Source organism: Mauremys mutica, chromosome 6 (genome assembly GCF_020497125.1).
Source record: "Mauremys mutica isolate MM-2020 ecotype Southern chromosome 6, ASM2049712v1, whole genome shotgun sequence".
Taxonomy (NCBI): domain Eukaryota; kingdom Metazoa; phylum Chordata; order Testudines; family Geoemydidae; genus Mauremys; species Mauremys mutica.
The window spans coordinates 42,503,353-42,522,109 of NC_059077.1; the positions used below are offsets into that span (position 1 = coordinate 42,503,353).

Consider the following 18,757-nt stretch of genomic DNA (forward strand, 5'->3'; position numbering starts at 1 on the left):
TGCCCAGCATGCTGACTTTTGTGAATTGCACTCTAAGGGTATGTCTACACTGCAGTTAGATACCCATGGCTGGCCCGTGCCAGCTGACTCAGGCTCGTGGGCACAGGCTAAGGGGCTGTTTAATTGCGTTATAGATGTTCAGGCTCGGGCTGCAGCCTGAGCTCTGGGACCCTCCCATCTTACAGGCCATATAGCCTAAGCTCCAGCCCAAGCCAGAACGTCTACATCACAATGAAACAGCCCCTTACCCCACGTCCTGTGAGCCCGAGTCAGCTGGCACAGGACAGCTGTGGGTTTTTAATTGCAGTGTAGACATACCCTAAGCTGTCTCTTCCCATTCATTGTATAGGGAGGCAAGGCACCTAACTCGGGTGCCTAAAAGTTAGGCACTGTGACATTCAGCATCGCAACACCTAACTCCTTTTGTTCATCCAGACTTCGCAGTTGTGCAAGTGAATGGAAAATGAAAAGAAAACATTACCCTTCTGATTTGGTAGCATGAAACCAAATACCTCTATAACAGAGGTTCTCAAACTTGTCCGCGGACCACTAGTGGTCTGCGAGCTCCATTCAGGTGCTCCGCAGATAGTTCTCTCTAAGGTGCGCGCCTAGGCGGCCGCACACACAAGAATTAAGGGCCACCCACCTAATTAGTGGAGCCGCGCAGGCATGGCTCCACTAATTAGGTGCCTGGACCCTGGAAAAGATGCACATGTAAGGTGAGGTGGTGGCCTTGGGAGGAATAGATGGTAGGTGGGAGGGGGCAGTGGAGTGAGAAGAGAGGATGAGGGAAATTTGGGACGTGCAGGGCTGCAGCAGCCAGAGAAAGAGGCGACTTTCCCCAGCTCCAGGACTGCAGCTGCCGGGGAGAGACAGCCCTCCTTCCCAGCCTCGGAACTGTGGCTGCTGTGCCAGGGTAGAGACCCCTCCACCTCTTTCCCAGCCCCAGTTCGGGGGCTGCTGTGGCAGGGGAGAGAGGGAGGGAGAGACCCCCCCCTCCTTCCCAGCCCCAGCTTGGGGACTGCTGTGGCTGGGGAGAGAGGGCACATCTATCGCCTGATATTAAAATATGAGTGCTTTTATTTGTAGAACAAAAAATGTTTATTATTAAGATTTTTTTATATATAGTGCTTTTATCCAAAGTGCTTTACAGTAGTTAGCTAACAGTACAAACAGCATTTGGAAAGGTCATTAAGTGGTCTGCTGAGACCCTCGGCAATTTTCAAGTGGTCCACGAAAAAAAAGTTTGAGAACTATATTAGAAATATTTATTTTAGGTATGTAGTTGCTGACTTTTGTTTAACATGTTTTGCTTTCTTGGTGTATGCTATTTAGTATGTCTCTTTTCTTTTTACCATTCTAGTTGGTTATCCTAAAGAAGAAAGGTTTGCTGGGAGACCTACAGAGAGAGTCAGTGGGCTTTATGAAGTGCTTAAATCTAAATGCTCAATGGGTTTCCATGCAGGATGGGAGCAACCTCATTGGTTCTACAAGCCTGGAGATGAGATTGGATACAAGTAAATGAACAATTACCACTTTTGTATTGGTCTATTGTCCAGAAGTCAAGAGTTGATTGAATCATGATTGATGGGAATCATATACTTTGCAGTCAGTTTAGCTAAAGAACGTCTCAGAAGCAACTCTTGTGTTATTTTTTTGGTTGTTCTGATTTTGTTATCTGTATTTTAAAATCTATTTCATTCTAAAGATACATAAATTCTAAAGCACACACATAGAATTACACTGTAACTTTACTAACAGCTCTGGGTAAGGGGCAGCATGCAGCTGTATTGGCCAGGAGCAGACTAGAGAACCAACTGTAACTATAAAGTCACATTTCCTCCCTTACTCCCCACTTGCTCTGCAGGGAGTAAATTATTTCACCTCTTTGCATGGAACTAGCTTACTCCCTCTGTGCAACCAGTGAGTAAAGGTGGCGGGGCCCAGGATCCTCCCCACCCTTTTCTGTTCTCCACTCCCTGCCTGTTTGCTTCCAGTGGGAGGTATCAGGCAAGAAGCTCTATTTTCCCATCCTCAGCTGTAGTCACAATTTGAGCAAGGCTTAGCAGGAGAGTAAGGGGAGCCCTACTCTTCCCTGTGCAGCCAGGTGAAGCCTTCAACAATCTAACCCATAATAAAGGACTCAGCAAAGTCAGCAGTAAATTTACCCAGAGTTAATTAATGAAGAACTAGAAATTTTTTCTTACACTTTAACTATTCAAACTGTTACACAGTTTCTTTCCAATTTAGTTTTTGACCCTCATGTTAAATGAATTAATATTTAATCCATTGTTACACTGAGGAAAATAACGGATAAACTACCTAAAATAAGAGAGGCTAGGTTCTAATGCTTTTGAATGACTTGCAAAACAAAAAATTTTGGGAATATATTTTGCCGAATAGATCACAAAATGGTTAGACTGTAAATAACCACATGCGAATTCTGCGTTTTATGTGCATAAATACTCTGTTTCAGACCCAGTTTTCGGCGCACAAACTGGTTTGAACCTGTGGGTCGTGAATATAAGCAGGTTATGGAAAAAGTTGGTGTGATTGACCTGACACCATTTGGCAAGTTTATTGTCAAAGGGAATGATTCGGTTAAACTGTTGGATCACCTGTTTGCAAATGTCATTCCAAAGGTAATAACATTATCACAGTCCTGTTTAACTTAGGGCCAGGCACACTGGAAGAGTTTCAGCAATGGAAGACAGGGAAATAGAGGCATAATAATGTGACCATCTCTGCATTTCATCTCACAGAAAGTTTAAAAAAAACACTAAAGAGGAATCCTCTGGAAATACTTTTATGTCAAACGAGACCTTTTGTTAGATCAAGACTATACACAGCAGAGATTATATTGGATTAGCTCAGAGTAGTAAACACGTGTTAGACACCTTTGGCAGGCTCGTGGCGCACACATCCTTTAGGTACCAAATCCTGCATGCCTTATTCACATAACTCAATGGGAACAATTGTGTGAATATGGCAAGCACAATATTTGGCTTTGATGAACAGCAAACTTAAGAAAAAAATTGACTGAATTTGCATTGGAAATCTATTCTTCAATCAATTTTGGATTAAGAAAGTCTTCTGTAACATACACATAACAAATATTTATGAAGATCTTGACCAAACCTTTATTTCAAGCATCTCATTTTTAATTTCTTTCATATGAAAAATGTGAAATGTCCATTATAAATCATAATCCTGAGCAATAGGACATTAATCTTCTACTAATGAGGTTAAAAACAGAAGAAAGAGAAAGAGAGACTCATACTTTCTAATATAAGAGATATGGTTAAAGATTTTTGTATAAACACAAGCATTTTGTTTTCACATTTTGCACTAAGGACCTGCAAGAACTCAAAGAATTTATTTTGCAAATGAAATGATTATATGTTCTGCTTTGTAGGTGGGTGCTACAAATATAAGTCACATGTTAACACCGAGAGGCCAAGTCTATGCTGAGCTAACCGTCTCTCACCTGTCTCCAGGGGAGTTTTTGCTGGTGACTGGTTCTGGGTCAGAGCTCCATGATCTGAGGTAAGTGTGTATACTAGATACATCTGTGAGGGATGCCTTATTCTGTGAATTGTTCCATTGGAATCAGCGGGAATACTTGCGTATTTATGAACTAAACTTGAATAAGGGTGGCAAAACCGGCTCAATGTATTTATTTGCAAAGAACTTCAACAGCCTTGTTTGGTCCCCCAACTATGCCTTGGGATTTCTTAAGAAAACTTATCCGACTATATACTATAAGATTTTGAATACTGCCTTCTTTATTTATTTTGTGAACTTTTTGAGAGACTTTGTTGTTAAGAGTTAAAACTGAACTTTTCACTAACAATTTAAATAATCTGAGGAATCTACAGTGTATAATTATGTCAGGAATGTGTATCTGTTTTAAGAGATTTCTCACTGTGTTTACTGCTTGCTCTTCTTTGTTGCCTTTGTGGTTACACACATTCTGGATCTAAAGGCATATCCATTTTAAGTCCTATGATGCTTTCGACCCTCTAATCTGGGACCACTGTTTCCCCTTTTAAAACCTCTCCTTCTCTAGCTCTGTACTAAACTGCCTCAATTATTGCACTTATCCTACATATAAGAAAACTTATTTTACACCTATTATTAACCTGCCTTTGTGATGAAGTATACACTGCAATTGTGTCTCAAGAGGGTTGAGGGGACCTGGAAAGAATCATACTCATAAAATCCCTCCCTTTCATGTGCTTTTCTGCAGACTCAGGGATCAGGGAGGAAAGGGTAGAGGGCCTGCCAGACCCAGCTGCTTCATATACCAAGGAAGAAATGGAAGAAGGGGGAAGTAGACAGGGGAAGAGACTGCCCTGAAAACAGGAGAATGTGGGTTGTTCTGTTCAAAGCAAATAGGCTTTCTGGTTATTTTGGGACTATTTGTGCCCCAGAAGGGAAGAATTGGGTCTGGAAGAGAGAATCTGATGAAATGTGGTACAAGAAGTAGGATCCAGAATCTCCTTTTAGTTGTTGCTGGTCAGGAGTAAGAACAGCACTTGCACGCCTTACTGCTCCAGCTATTATCATAGCAGTGGAAGCAACAGGAGCAAGAGCAGAAGGTTCTTGTCTGCAAAGCAACAGCAGCAGCAGCAGCAGTTTCAGAAGCTCCTCACTTGCATGAACACTTTATTCTTTTTATGGCTTCCACAGGTCTTGATGGTGGAGTGGCTGAGCACTAGGCCCTCTTTCACACTGCCCTGACTATCCTCAGCTCAGTCAGGTTGGTGTGGAGCTCCCCTCCCTGGGAATAGGCCTTAGGATTTGGCCTATCATAATTAGTAATAAATAAATATTAGTAATTGCCACATTAATGGGTTAAAGCAGATAGTTTGGTAAATATGTCTGGCGTCTGCCTCATACCCATGACTTCCATATTGTTTGTCTTTTCAAGCGCTGCTGAATACTTATATGGTAAGCTATTTGGGCTCTTCATTTGTCTGTATGTACATCGCCTATCACAATAGAGCTCCAATCTTTGGTTGAGGCCTCAAGGCACTACCACAGGATACACAAGTTTTAATTATCATCATTGTACAGAACACTTACTTTGAATGTTACAATAAATCTATGGACTATGGCCCCAGGAACAAATGCTAAAAAATTACCTTGAATGAGAATGTTAATAAAACTCTTGTCCTTCACATGCAGATGGATAGAAGAGGAGGCACTGAAGGGTGGATACAATGTTGAGATTAAAAACATTACAGATGAGATGGGAGTACTTGGCATAGCAGGTCCATTTGCACGAAAGGTTCTCCAGAAACTGAGCATTGAGGATCTTAGTGATTCTGCATTTAAATTTCTTCAGTCCAGACATATTAAACTTTCTGATATTGCTGCTACTGCTATTAGGATATCCTATTCAGGTAAGAGGTAGGGAAAACAGACTATCAAAATAATTGGGCAGCCAGGAAAATAACTGGTATGACGAAAATTATGTTGAGAAATGAAACTGATTATGTGTTTGAAAGCATAAATTTGAAACTGATTATGTGTTTGAAATTATAAATAGACATAAATGAGAGAGAAATGGTACATTGATTGTCAAACATTTTCTGGTCAAGAACTAAGGATTTCCAAGATCTTTTAAACAAAAAAATACTCCAAAGTGTGTGTGTGTGTGTATATATATATATATATATATATATTTTACAGAACTAATGGCCAGTTTCGAAAACTGTGTGATCTTTGGCGGGAAACCAGCGTTAAGGAATGATTCTGAATTACTACTAAATTAGTATTTGTAAAGTGCCTTGAAAACAGAAAGCATAAGTGCTAAGTTTTTATTATTTCCCCTTTTTTCAGTGCCAGTCACTTTTTATTTTCATTTGTCTCTATGTCCCTCTCCACTATACTGGGCCAAATTCAGAGCTCAGTCTGAGGCAGTCCACGTTGGTGTAACTGACATCTTCCAGTTTATGTATTACACCAGTGTAGACTTAGACTTGAGTGATTTACCAATTGATAATTTACATGTTCCTTAAACATCGTCTCTGATTTTGGCCTTCTTTCCTGTCCTCTTCTTACTGAATCGTTTATTTCCCAGGTTTGGGTCATCAGTTTAAATTAGAGTAATAGTGCCATTGTTTATGTACTGAGGTACAATTCTTTCAGGAGCTCCTGTGGGGAAGGGAAATGTCTGCACTCTCTGACTAATGAGTTCTGTGTAATAGGGAAATTTAGCTCTAATTTTCATAGCACTTATCTCTGGAGTAATAATGCTAGCACTAAATATATTGGGATTATTTAATTCTAGATTTGATTAGTCTGTTAACCTTGGTTTTATAACAGGTGAACTGGGTTGGGAACTCTACCACAGAAAAGAAGATTCTGCAGCTCTGTACAATGTCATCATGGAAGCAGGCCAGGAAGAAGGAATCGATGACTTTGGAACTTATGCTCTGAATGCCTTAAGGCTGGAAAAAGCTTTCCGGGCCTGGGGAGCAGAGGTTTGAAAACAGTTATTTTTATCATTTGATTTTTTAAAAATACATGTTTTAGTCGCTGCTAGAGAGAAAGAATTACATTTTCTTCTGGGTTTCTCAATCTGCAATGTAGAGAAATTAGATGGATTTTATTTCAGTCAGGGAAAGCTACTATTATGACGAACTGTGTCTTTCCCAGGTAAAAATAACTATTATACTCATTACATTTCTGGCAGAGAATGGAGAAACATCTATTTTGGATAAAAACAACGAGGAGACCTGTGGCACCTTAAAGACTAACAGATTTATTTGGGCATAAGCTTTTGTGGGTAAAGAACCCACATCTGAAGAAGTGGGTTCTTTACCCACAAAAGCTTATGCCCAAATAAAACTGTTAGTCTTTAAGGTGCCACCAGACTCCTCATTGTTTTTGTGGATACAGACTAACGTGGCTACCCCCTGATACTTGACATCTATTTTGGATGCACCTTATTTGTTCATGGTTGTGTTGATTTCATTTTATTTTGAGAAGATGTCTCATTTCTTACTGAGCTGTAGTTTTATTTTGTATGTTAAAAGATGCTACATTTTGTATTATGGATAGCATTAGGTACTCTCCTTAAAAGTACACACATGCAGTTCTCAGTGAATTGCACTTGGCTAACAGAAGAAATTTGACCCACTGTACATAACAAATAAAAAGGATTAAATGGAAAACTAGAAACAAAAGAAGTGAAAACAATGGGAGAACCTGTGGGGCCATCACTTATGGATTAAATATTTATTTTTCTAACAGATGAACTGTGACACTAATCCTCTGGAAGCTGGACTGGACTATTTTATCAAGTTAAACAAGGTATGTCTGTATTATTTTAAAAGTTATGTTATCTGGAAGGTTCTTTTCATAAATGTTTTAAAAGAAAAAACAATTTTCTATGCATTGCAAATACAGATATTTGTACATGAGTGAAGCAAAGTCTTAGTGTTACGCTAAAGTACAGTAACTCCTCACTTAAAGTCGTCCTGATTAACGTTGTTTCATTGTTACATTGCTGATCAGTTAGGGAATGTGCTCGTTTAAAGTTGTGTGATGCTCCCTTCTAACGACATGTGGCAGCCGCCTGCTTTGTCCACTGCTTGCAGGAAGAGCAGCCCATTGCAGCCAGTTGATGGGGGCTTGGAACCAGGGTGGACCGGCAGTCCCCCTATCAGCTCCCCACTCCCCTAAGTTCCCTATGCAGCAACTGCCCAGCAGGCTATCAATTGCCAGCAGTTCAGCTGTCCCTTCCTCCACTGCCATGTGCTGCTCCTGTCCTCTGCCTTGGAGCTGCTCTCCGAGACTCCTGCTTGCTGTGCAGGGGGAGAGAAGGAAGAGGGGAAGCTGTCAGGGTGTCCCCCTACCCCCTGCTCCTGTACCCCGCTTACCCCATCTTCCATAGAGCAGGGGGGACACACGAAAGGGCTCAGGACGGAGGGAGCTTGCTGGCAGCAGCTGCGGTCTCAGCAAGCTGATCTAATTAACAAGGCAATGTACTTAAGAGTAGGGTCAGCATACTTAAAGGGGATGCACATCTCTCTCATTCACACACGGTGTGTGTCTCTGTCTGCAATGCTGTCTCCCCTCCCTCCATTCCTTGTAGAGTGTGAGAGTTAACCCTTCAGGGCTCAGCCAATTGCTAGTTCATCATTTAGCAGTAAGGCATTCCCTGGGAAATATCCCACCCTCTGACTCCTCCACCTCAACCAAGCTTCACAATCATCATCACTGTGTACCAGTATTAAATTGTTTGTTTAAAACTTATACTGTGTGTGTGTATATATATAGTCTTTTGCCTGGTGAAAAATTTTTCCCTGGAACCTAACCCCCTCATTTACATTAATTCTTATGGAGAAATTGGATTTGCTTAACATCGTTTCACTTAGTCGCATTTTTCAGGAACATAACTACAAAGTTAAGTGAGGAGTTACTGTAATGCCTTTATTATGTGTAGCTTTGTTGCAAAAAAGATTTTACATTTTTCTCTACGTTTGTTTTTGCCAAAATTATATATTAGATCAGACAGTTGTAAATGTACCATCTATGTATGTACAAATACAAGTATGTATGTCTTTTTAACATATTAAAATAATAGCATTTTCAGTGGATTGGATATTTAAGGACTCTCAAGGCAAGTATCATTTTTAAAGCAGACTAATGTACTAATTGCACTGCTACATTTGTTTTAGAACCGGAAATGTTTCAATCTGCCTTCTGTTATTTTATGAGTTGTTCAATGCAGCAGTATTCTCTCTGATCTCATGCTATATTTATTTTTATATAGTAAATATTATCATGAGCAATAAATATTTCAAAAGAATTGCTCAATGTGAATTTGATGAATTAGACACAATAAGCTAAATCAGTGTTAGCGTAAAACTTAGTTATAAAGCCACTTAAGAGATTGCATCAGCAAAATGGATTGCTGCATAATTTGAAACATAGGAAGTGGGACCGGGCTTAGGGCATAATATTGGTTGTATTTAAATATAAACAACAGGAATTAACACAAGTTTATACTTCTCTTTACTGACATAATTGTGTTGTGATAATTTATTGGCAAATTTTATACTGCATCAAACTTTATGTTCAAAATAATAGATTTAGTTATTGCTTTTAATGGGCCTTTCAAACTATCTAACAATTAAAGGGTTAGTATCTAGTATAGGTTAGACTCTGCTTTGAATTATATCATGTGAAACCATTAATTCTGATTGAGTCACCCCAGCTTTAAATTGGTGCAAATGAAATCAGAATTTGGCACAACATGCCCATTGTATCTACCCTAGTTATACAGATAATAGATCAATATTTTTCTTGTGGTTACACTTTGCAATCAGATTGAAGTCTACAGAATTTCTCCAGATGTACACTGATGCAAATTATCATCCAAGAGCCTGAAATATATACGCAAAGATGTTTAATAATTATTAGAGTCTATTTCTGAAGTAAAATAGTTAATTTTCTTTTAAGCAGTAAGACAAAATAGGCAGTGCATTAAAAGAGCACCACGGTCAAATATTGCTATCCAAAGAAGAGGTTCAGTGATAGCCATAAAATTATAAAGTCCAGTTTGTACAGAAAAATAAATGTGACAGAACACTGTCTTTATTTAGCAGTGCATATAGTGGGCATGACAGTGACATCTGAAGGTTCCAGTTTTATCCAGTTTTAAAGCCATTTTATCACAAAATATATCTAAAGTTTCACAGGGTGTAATATTCAAGTTCACAGATGGTAGCAAGAATAACCTAGTACTCAGTTCCAGGGTTAAAGCCCCTGCTTTACTTTCAGCTGTAGACGCCTTGTCGGTGCCATCTCCCCTCAGTGCAAACATGACGGGTTCGTGCCAAAGCCCCCCTGGGGATGCGCATCCTCTGATGTCGGCAGGCACGTCTGTAGTACATTGTGACAGTGCATCCAATTGTATCTGGGATCTCTGACAGTCCACCAAAATTGCAACTTGGATTGTTGCAATTCTTCACAGGCATGGTCATCAGGTTGCTGTCTCACACGAAATGAACCGTCTTGGTATATCAATCACAGGACAAACAGAATCAAGGCTGATCTATCACGGTCATCATGAGGTGGAAGATTCTTTACTTCTGTATTCTGGTGACCCCAAGCATTTATATGGGGTAGCACTACTACTGCGAGGCGAGGCCAAGTCCTCCCTTACAACCTGGACGCCTATGTCTCCTCGTTTACTTACTGCACGTCTTAAACATCGGCATGGTTACCTCACTGTTATAGTAGTCTGAATCTGACTCAGTTAAAGATCATTTCTATGATCAATTGGAACATCTAGTATGCACAGTCCCTGCACATGAAAATCTCATGATCCTGGGTGACATAAATGCAGTCACTGGCTCCCTGTGAACTGGATTTGAACAGGTCATTGGTCATTATGGTTCATGGTTCAAGCAGTGACATGTACACCAGATGTCATGGATCTCTCATGATGGCATAACTCAGAAGGAGTTGGATCACATCATTACATGTGATAGGCATCTCTTCGCCTCCTGTAGAGTATATCGTGGTGCCTGGATGCACGGCGAACACAGATCACCATCTAGTGGTCGCCCGTATGGTGTTGATGCTCCAACAAGCAGGTAAGCCCTCTGCAATGATGAAGTTTGACATTGACACACTCCGTGTGCCAGGTTTAGCCAACAGGTTTTGTATTGACATCAGCAACAGATTCTCGGCTCTAGCTAATCTGCCAGATGATGTGAAGGTTGCCTGGTCTCTGTTCACTTCTACCCTCAACCAATCTGCCGAGTAGAGGATTAGCTAGAGGCATCCAGCACACCAACCATGGCTATTGGAGGCCTTCCAGATAATTAAATTGAAGGCTGCAGTCCACCAGCATGGTGATAAGCCCACTCGTAATCAGTTGAAGCGAAAATTTAACACCCTGGCACTCCGAGATCACGAGGCATATTATAACCAAGTGACGGATGATGTCGAATTTGGCTTAACCAGGGGCAACTTGAAGCCACCATTCTGCTCCATTCGCAACCTCAGCGGTCAAGAGGTAGTTACTACAAATGGCATCCTGAATGACATTCAAGGCCATCCATATAAATTAGATGATAACATTCTCTCACACTGCGTGGAACATTATCACAATGTCCTGAACCATCCTCCAGCTGCTGCTTGTTCAAAGCTGGATGATCTGGCAGTCACTGCAGTTCCGGATCCAGACATTTGTACTGATGCACCAACTTTGAAGTGTGCCATCAAAACTGAAAAACGTACATGCAGATGGTGCTGATGGCACCCTCTTAGTGCTCCTAAAATGTGCTATTGATCCTGTAGCAGAATCACTTCTGATTCTGTGTGTGAAGAACTGGAACCTGCCAACTGCCTAGAAAGACGGTATTGTGATCTCACGCTACAAGGGCAAGGGACCGTGCTGCGAATGTAAGAGCTACAGGCCGATCACCTTGCTCTCTGTTCCAGGAAAGGTGTTTGCACATGTTTTGCTGGCATGCCTGGAGCCTTTGCTACATCGGAAGCGTCGTCCCCAACAGTCAGGCTTTACGAGGAACATGTCCACATTAGACGCCATTTTGGGCCTTCGTTTGTTGTTGGAGATACAGCGCGAGTTCAGGAAGCCCCTGCACATAGCATAGGTTAATCTTAAGGCTGCATTTGATCCAGTAGACCGTATTGTGTTATGGAAGGCCTTAAAGGGCATAGGTGTCCCTACCACTCTGCTGTACTTGATCAGAGAGCTACATAATGGAACCACTGCCCGTGTTCATCTGGGGAGCTGGATGTCAGTGCCTTTTAAATCAATATCTGGTGTTAGGCAGGGTTGCGTTCTGGCCCCTGCACTCTTTTGTTGGGCAATGGATTTCATAATGCAGCATTCCGTCAGCTCCATGGGCATCTCTCGCTCACAGATCTTGACTATGCTGATGACGTTGTTCTTTTAGTACAGAGCCCTGACAGGTTTCATGAGGCATTCCAGCATATGGAGGAGGAGTCAGCTAAGATTGGTCTCCATGCTTCATGGTCAAAGACGAAACTGCAAAATCTAGGACCAGGTCCACCTGCAACTCCCATCTCTTTGAACAACAAAACTGTTGAATCAGTTTCCAGCTTTTGCTATCTGGGTTCTATACTTACCAGCTCCTCCAATTCTCACATGGAGCTTCTCCGTATTGGCATCACAGCATCTGCCATGGTTCGTTTACAACAGATATGGCATCAACATCATCTTAGTATGACAACCAACTTCAGGATTTATTTGAGCTGTATCCTTCCCGTACTGTTATACAGCTGCGAAACATGGACACTACACCACGCAGACTGGACAAATCTGGAGGCTTTCCACACAAAATGTCAACATCTTATACTGGACATAAAGTGGAATGACTTCATCTGTAATGCAGATGTTTATGGTTGCTCGGGTCTACAGACTACTGGAGCCATTGTCCACAGGCAGCACCTTATGCTTTTCAGACATGTCGCAAGGATGTCACAAGACGTTCCAGCGAGTGCTGTTCTCTGGGTGGCTTGTAACATCCAGGATAAAATTCCACCGACCAAGGGGTGGAGGCTGCCCACAGGCAGACCCATTACATGGGCTCATCAAGTCTGTTCCAATGTTGGACTCTCAGGCTGTCAAACCTTTGCATTTGTGCAGGAATGGAGCAAATGGCGAACGATTGCTATGACCAACTGTCTGGCTAAGCGTTGAAGAAAAGAAGGAAGCTGAAGGTTTTGGCAGCTGGATGAGGGCCATTGGATTTTTTAAGATTATACAGTATGCATGTTAGCTGGGTGTTTCTCCTAAACTGATCCATTGTGAAATAGTTAACAATGTTGTTATTTGTATTGTCATCTTTAGATTTTAGAATTAACAATCCATTCCCATGAATTGGGCAACTACCGTCTCTCAGAGGTATTGTTTAAGGCAGTCTGCAGTCCCAGGAAGACGCCACTACTTCAGTTTACGCTTGGTTCACATTTTCAGGGTTATCTTCGCAACAGTAAGGGCTAGAAAGCTAAGATTGTGAAGCATAATTCTTTGGCAAGGGGGGGAATTCCAAGGCAAATTTCAGGACTTAGAATCACATAATACATTGGGCCTTATATATGCAGAGGCATAAAATTTGTATATTCTTTTTGAATACTGTACCGGTATGTTATAAATGTGAAAGCAGGATACAGGACTGTAAAGCACTCATTCACATAAAATGGTTGATTATGACAAACTAATACAACATTCTCAACAATAGTTTATTTTCTATGGGTTGTAATAAGCAGATATTTAATGACCATTTTTGAGCATTTATGGACATTACATTTGCCATGCTTAAGAGAAGATACATTGGGAAGAGGGGAGGGAGGTGGCAGGAGGACCAGTGCTTATTGGTAAAATTTCTGAAAGGGCTGAGGCCCCACAAAAGGTCTCAAGGGCAAAGAGCAAAGTACATAGTGTGTTGTAATTAGCAAAAATGCAGTGGACACAAAAAAATAGAAGAATGAAAAATACATTCCCTGGCTGGGAAGTTATTGGACTTTTAGAGTCAGGGGAAAGATCATTTTGAAGGGGAAACTTTCCCTGGCTGCTGCTTCTTCCCCTATACATAAATCACAGACTTCTTTCTAATGGGATAATTATTGAGAAGCTTTGCAAAGTTTTTCAGGTAAACACTCAAAGAACACTCAGCAAAATCACAGGTCATTTTTACCATTAGGAACCAGCCTCATGTGATAGTGAAAAACTTCCATATTACTTCAAATAGCTTTCAGAAATGAACTTCCTTCAGAAAGATTTTCCATGTTTCCCAATGACAAGATGAATCCAATATTGCCACTAGTGATGAAGAATACAATGATACAAAATTACTTACGGAACTGAATTTTCCATTTTATTTTAAGCTATACACAATAGTGCCATCGTCTGGACACCAGCTGCAACAACTGGGTAGTTTAGTTAGTGGGAAGATAATTCTAGATAATGAGACACCTTGTGCTTCTACTGTCAACCTTTTTGACCCATGTCATTAGCCAATGTTTGAAGTGTTACAAGTTATTTATGTTATTAGGAGAAATTGATGAATGAGTTAGGTATTTCTTTGATGCAATCCTGTTTATTTACAAAGAATGTATAGTCCTGTTTCCCTGAACATAAACACAGAGATTATAATATTTATTAATAAATAATAATATTTATTAACATAGCATCTTAGCTTTAGGCTATAGTGTACAAAAATAAATACATATTTAAAAATCAACACATCACAGTAAAACAAGCATGTTTAAAATACAAAAAGTAAAAACACAAAATCAACCCTTCTCCTAAGTTCAATTAAACTTTTAAAATCATGACCCATAAAAACAATATGCAAAAATAAAATGATAAAGGTTAGAAATACATTATTTCATGTAGGTCACAAAGAACCTTTCTTTCACATACTTTTTTCTTGGTTTTGCAGCAGACCAGGCAAATAGGGCAACCACCGTATTAAACAAACATTTTCATTACATAGCAAGTATTTTAGTTGTCGATTCCATCCAGTAACAGGCATTTGAGCCAAGAATGAGGTTAACCATTTGTTTCTCAGGTAACAGTATAAGCTGCAAGGAAGTAAATAATTCAACCTGGCCAGACCTGTATAGACAAAAATGATTTGCTGTCTGTGCCAGCATAACTTCCATCCAAATAGGCTGACAGTGTGGCTTGAAAGCAGAGATCCATGAAGGCCCTCCCTAACACACTATTGTTAAAAATATCATATTTCTTGTAACCATGGATACTCTTTAGATGAGAAAGCGAAGGAGATGTATTTATTGCACAGACAACTGCTATATCCAGTTGGTTGCGAATATTTTCCAATCTAAACATAAGGATTTCACATTCTTGACTTTAGTTCTAGCCCGAGCCCATGCCCCCAGCCGGAGCCCCCTCCTGCACCCAAATTCCCTCCTGGAACCCGCACCCTGAACCCCCTCCCTCATCTCAATCTCCTGCCCCAGCCCTGAGCCCCCTCCCGCACCCCAACCCCCTGCCCCAGTCCTGAGCCCCCTTCTGCACCTAAACTCCCTCTCGGAGCCCATACCCCCTCCTGCATTCCGAACCCCTCGGCCCCAGCCCGGTGAAAATGAGCAAGCGGGAGAGCAAGTGGGAGAGCAAGCGACAGAGGGAGCGGGGATGGAGTGAGTGGGGATGGGGCCTCAGAAAAGGGGGGGGGCCTTGGGGCGGGGCAAGGGTGTTCAGTTTTTGGCAATCGGAAAATTGGCAACCCTATATCCAGAGGGGGATTACAGATCCCTCTCTCCCTGCAGCGCCTTCTACTTCTCTTTATAGAAACTAACCAGCTCCTCTCCCAGTTGGGACTCATCTTTCATGGACCTCCCAACCAGATAGCAACCAGATAGATAGCCCACTTAACCCCTTCAGAGCCTGTATGCGGTACATACCCCATTGCAATCACCTTGTCCTTAGAATGTCTAGGACTAAATGAAGATAATGTCCCATTAACTGAGTTGGAAGAAAAAAAAAATCCTTATTCCTAGAACCTAGTTGGGCATTAAAATCTCCCAAAATAACAGCTTGCTGTTGGAAACTCTTCTAAGGCTTGGGGAACGGGGGTGCCAAGCGCCATCGTAAAGTGCTTCGGGATAACATCCAAGGTATAACCAAGCCAGCGATTCGTCGCTTGGCTCGACGCGGGGGGGTGAAGCGTATTTCAGGCTTGATCTACAAAGAGACCCGGGGAGTGCTGAAGGTGTTCTTGGAGAACGTGATCTGCGATGCTGTCACTTACACTGAACATGCCAAGCGAAAGACTGTAACAGCTATGAATGTGGTTTATGCTCTGAAACGCCAGGGCCGTACTCTCTATGGTTTTGGCGGCTAAACAGGTCACTAAAGTCAACAGGATAAGCAAATCAATATGAGATTCAAGCCCTTCCCTCAAAGACTCATTATAAAAAAGGAAGCCCAAAGGGAGAAAATAAATATTCAGGGCTATTAAAACAGAATTATCCACTAAAATAGTACTATAAATCTGAAAATAGGGATTATCAGATATTAATTTCCTAGTTTTGATTTTTAATTTAGTGGAGACGAGAAGGGCCAGACCACTTGCAAATCTACTCCTCTTAGAATGCTTAACACGGCCTTCTAAAAAAAGATTTAAAACTCAATAAATAAAAGGACTCATACTTAGAAAGTCAAGGTTCTTGGACAAAAACTAAATCAAACTGAAATAAGTAATTCCTAAAATCCAAATCCTTGGATTTACTTTTAAGGCCAGCAGTATTCCACAAAACAATTTTGATGGGCATTTCACTGGAATCCCAGTCAGGCCCATCTAATCAATCTACTTCTTCTAGGGCCTCAAGTGAAAAAGAGTTATGAAAAACTGCACCATAAATTGTGTAATTAGGCCTAATTTTCCCAGAATTATGATCCTCATCACTCGGGATGGCTTGTAGGTCTGAGGCTGAGACATTTGCTTTTGCCAGCATAATGGGATATAGTCCAGCAGAGTTTCCTGGTTGACCTGGTCATTTATTTTGTTAAAAGGAATTGAGATTCTTTCTGATTGTACATTCATAAACTGTTTGCCTTTTACCTTTTCTATTGGATATCTTCTAAAAGAGGATAAGGAGAGTTCTCATACTCAAATTTTCTTAACTGACCTCCAGTCTTTAAATTCCATCTCCACTCTGTCTTTTGATCCTATATTATGGAGCCCTTTTATCATTAGAACTTGGTTTCTCTGTACAGAAAACACTGCTTATTCCAGTTTTATATATATATAAATTCATTGTCTCACTCCTACCCAGAATAACGCCTCCTGTTTTTGTTTTGTCCTCCAGCCCCTGGCATCTCTTTATTATCACTTTGCTTAGACTGTAAATGGGCATCTTGTGAACTATACAATACTTAATTTGCACATAAGCAGCCAGTGTGAGATAAGCATCTCTTTCCTCCTCCTGCCTGCAAAGAGCATGTGGTTACCTTTCGGTGACCTGTCTTAACTCACAAACCTAGAGAAGGCCACACACAGTGCTCATTGCAAGGTGCAGAAGGTAATGAAATGTGGCAGGAAAGAAAACAAACATTGGGTCTGATTCTCTAGTGCCTTACATCATATGTAGTCATTTACAGCTGTGCAAAGTGGGTGTAAAATTCTACTGTTCTGATGGGGTATATTTTACACCCACTCTGCATTTACTTTTCACAGGTGTAAGTGGCTTCACAAGCTCTACAGCAGTGAAGCATCAAGCCCATAGAGTGGTTGAACAGTAGCTTCACAACATGCTCCTCCTTGAGCCAAAGACACATTGAGAGCCTTTTTATTGGGAGAGGCTCAATGGTTTCAGAGACATGGGGTCACGGTGGGGTGAGAAACAGCTGGGGAACAACCTGTCTGCAAAAGTAGCTGTGGCCCTTTGTTTACATTTTTCAGTACTTAGATGACTTAGCTTGTTTTAGTGAGAAGATCCCTGACCTCATAATGGAGAAGGTGTTTGTCTAACAATAGTAAATGATTAATGTCCACTCTCCTACCACCAGTGTCAACATGGGCACACCTAAGGGATGGCATTGTTGGCATTTGCTAACCAGGTCCACGGACCCCCCCAAGCACTTCCAGCTGCTCCTTTTCCCCATCATAAACCCTTCTTCTCCACCTTGCTGGCCCCTTCAGAAGGAAGATGGCAGTGCTCACCCCTACCTGCACCAAACCTAGAGTAGGGTGGACAGATTCCTTGTGGCACCTCCTCCCTAGCAAGAGTGATAGAATGAAAATCTGGAGAAGGGCATGAGGCAGCACTAGAGAAGAGCTGATGTCTTTGTGTGGTGTGCAGGTGAGTGAGGTAGGGAGGAGAAGAAAGCAGAGGGTGTTGGGAAGAGATTGAGCCTTGGGTCAGAGGACTGTGAGAGTGACCCTGAACTGGTGGGGGTGTAGCTTTTTGTTTTGTTGGTATTCAAATTAACCTCTGGGTCTTACACCCCTACCCACCCAGCTCCCAAACTTGGCACTAGCATTGGCACTCCTACTATTTATTTGCCCACTGGGTCTTTTCCCATAATTTCATCTGTGCTTCAGGCCAGCTTAAAATCTAGGGGCCAAATTCTCCATCGGTGTAACTATTAAAGGCAATTGAGTTGTGCTGGCAGAAAATTTGTCTCTAGATCCAGACTGCTTGCCTGGAGTTTGAAATCACCTGAGAAAACCCAGGATGACCCCAAAACCCTATTGTCTGCATAGAATTTATGCCTGAGTCACATTCACATTAGGCTGAACTAAAACTACCCATTTGGCTAGGCATTCTGAGCTTCAATAGGGCAAGTGGTCACCACAGTTTTTATCATATGCATATCTTTAGTCTGACTGCTTGTTCCTAGGAGTGGAGTTGGCAGGCAGAGCAAAGGAACAGGGCAGTCTGTCCAAATCACAGCTAAGTAGGTCTTGTTTTACACTGACTGGCCTTGACTGTGTCCTCTTTAGAAAACTGTCTTGTCCAGTGTAACTATAACTTCAGCTTGCTGCAGGAAAGGAAATCTGTCAAATATTGTGCCTAGAGGGGGATATGATCTTCAGTCATCCTGTTGGCGAGGGGGATATCATTTGGAGGGTTGCCCTGAAATTATTCAAGAGTATCCAACTAAGAATAATTAATGTCAAAATATTGCATGAACTCTGTCTCCAGTGTGTTGTAATGCAATGGTTATAGCAGATTGCAGCAGATGTTGGTGCTGCCTTGCTCAGTTGGGCAG

General features: G+C 41.4%; 2 protein-coding genes across 2 annotated transcripts in view; both read left to right on the plus strand.

Annotated features, from left to right (window-relative positions):
• Nucleotides 1-18,757, plus strand: part of DMGDH (dimethylglycine dehydrogenase) — a 75,024-nt gene that overhangs the window by 40,970 nt on the left and 15,297 nt on the right. The window contains exons 9-14 of the mRNA XM_045021329.1: nucleotides 1,364-1,517; nucleotides 2,477-2,642; nucleotides 3,416-3,546; nucleotides 5,191-5,408; nucleotides 6,334-6,491; nucleotides 7,264-7,323. Of these exons, the coding sequence (XP_044877264.1) occupies nucleotides 1,364-1,517; nucleotides 2,477-2,642; nucleotides 3,416-3,546; nucleotides 5,191-5,408; nucleotides 6,334-6,491; nucleotides 7,264-7,323 (887 nt within the window). The remainder of the gene's footprint in view (nucleotides 1-1,363; nucleotides 1,518-2,476; nucleotides 2,643-3,415; nucleotides 3,547-5,190; nucleotides 5,409-6,333; nucleotides 6,492-7,263; nucleotides 7,324-18,757) is intronic.
• Nucleotides 13,292-15,884, plus strand: LOC123372465 (histone H4-like). Its single transcript, XM_045020554.1, has 2 exons — nucleotides 13,292-13,370; nucleotides 15,601-15,884. Exons 1-2 carry the CDS (start codon nucleotides 13,292-13,294, stop codon nucleotides 15,882-15,884), a joined length of 363 nt encoding a protein of 120 aa, XP_044876489.1.

Bases quoted from the DNA above. Each gene is read 5' to 3' on its own strand.
- LOC123372465 (XM_045020554.1), top strand. From the start codon at position 13,292: ATGACCATTTTTGAGCATTTATGGACATTACATTTGCCATGCTTAAGA. The intron at 13,371-15,600 runs GCAGGAGGACCA...AACTCTTCTAAG, and splicing joins GGGAAGAGGGGAGGGAGGTG to GCTTGGGGAACGGGGGTGCC.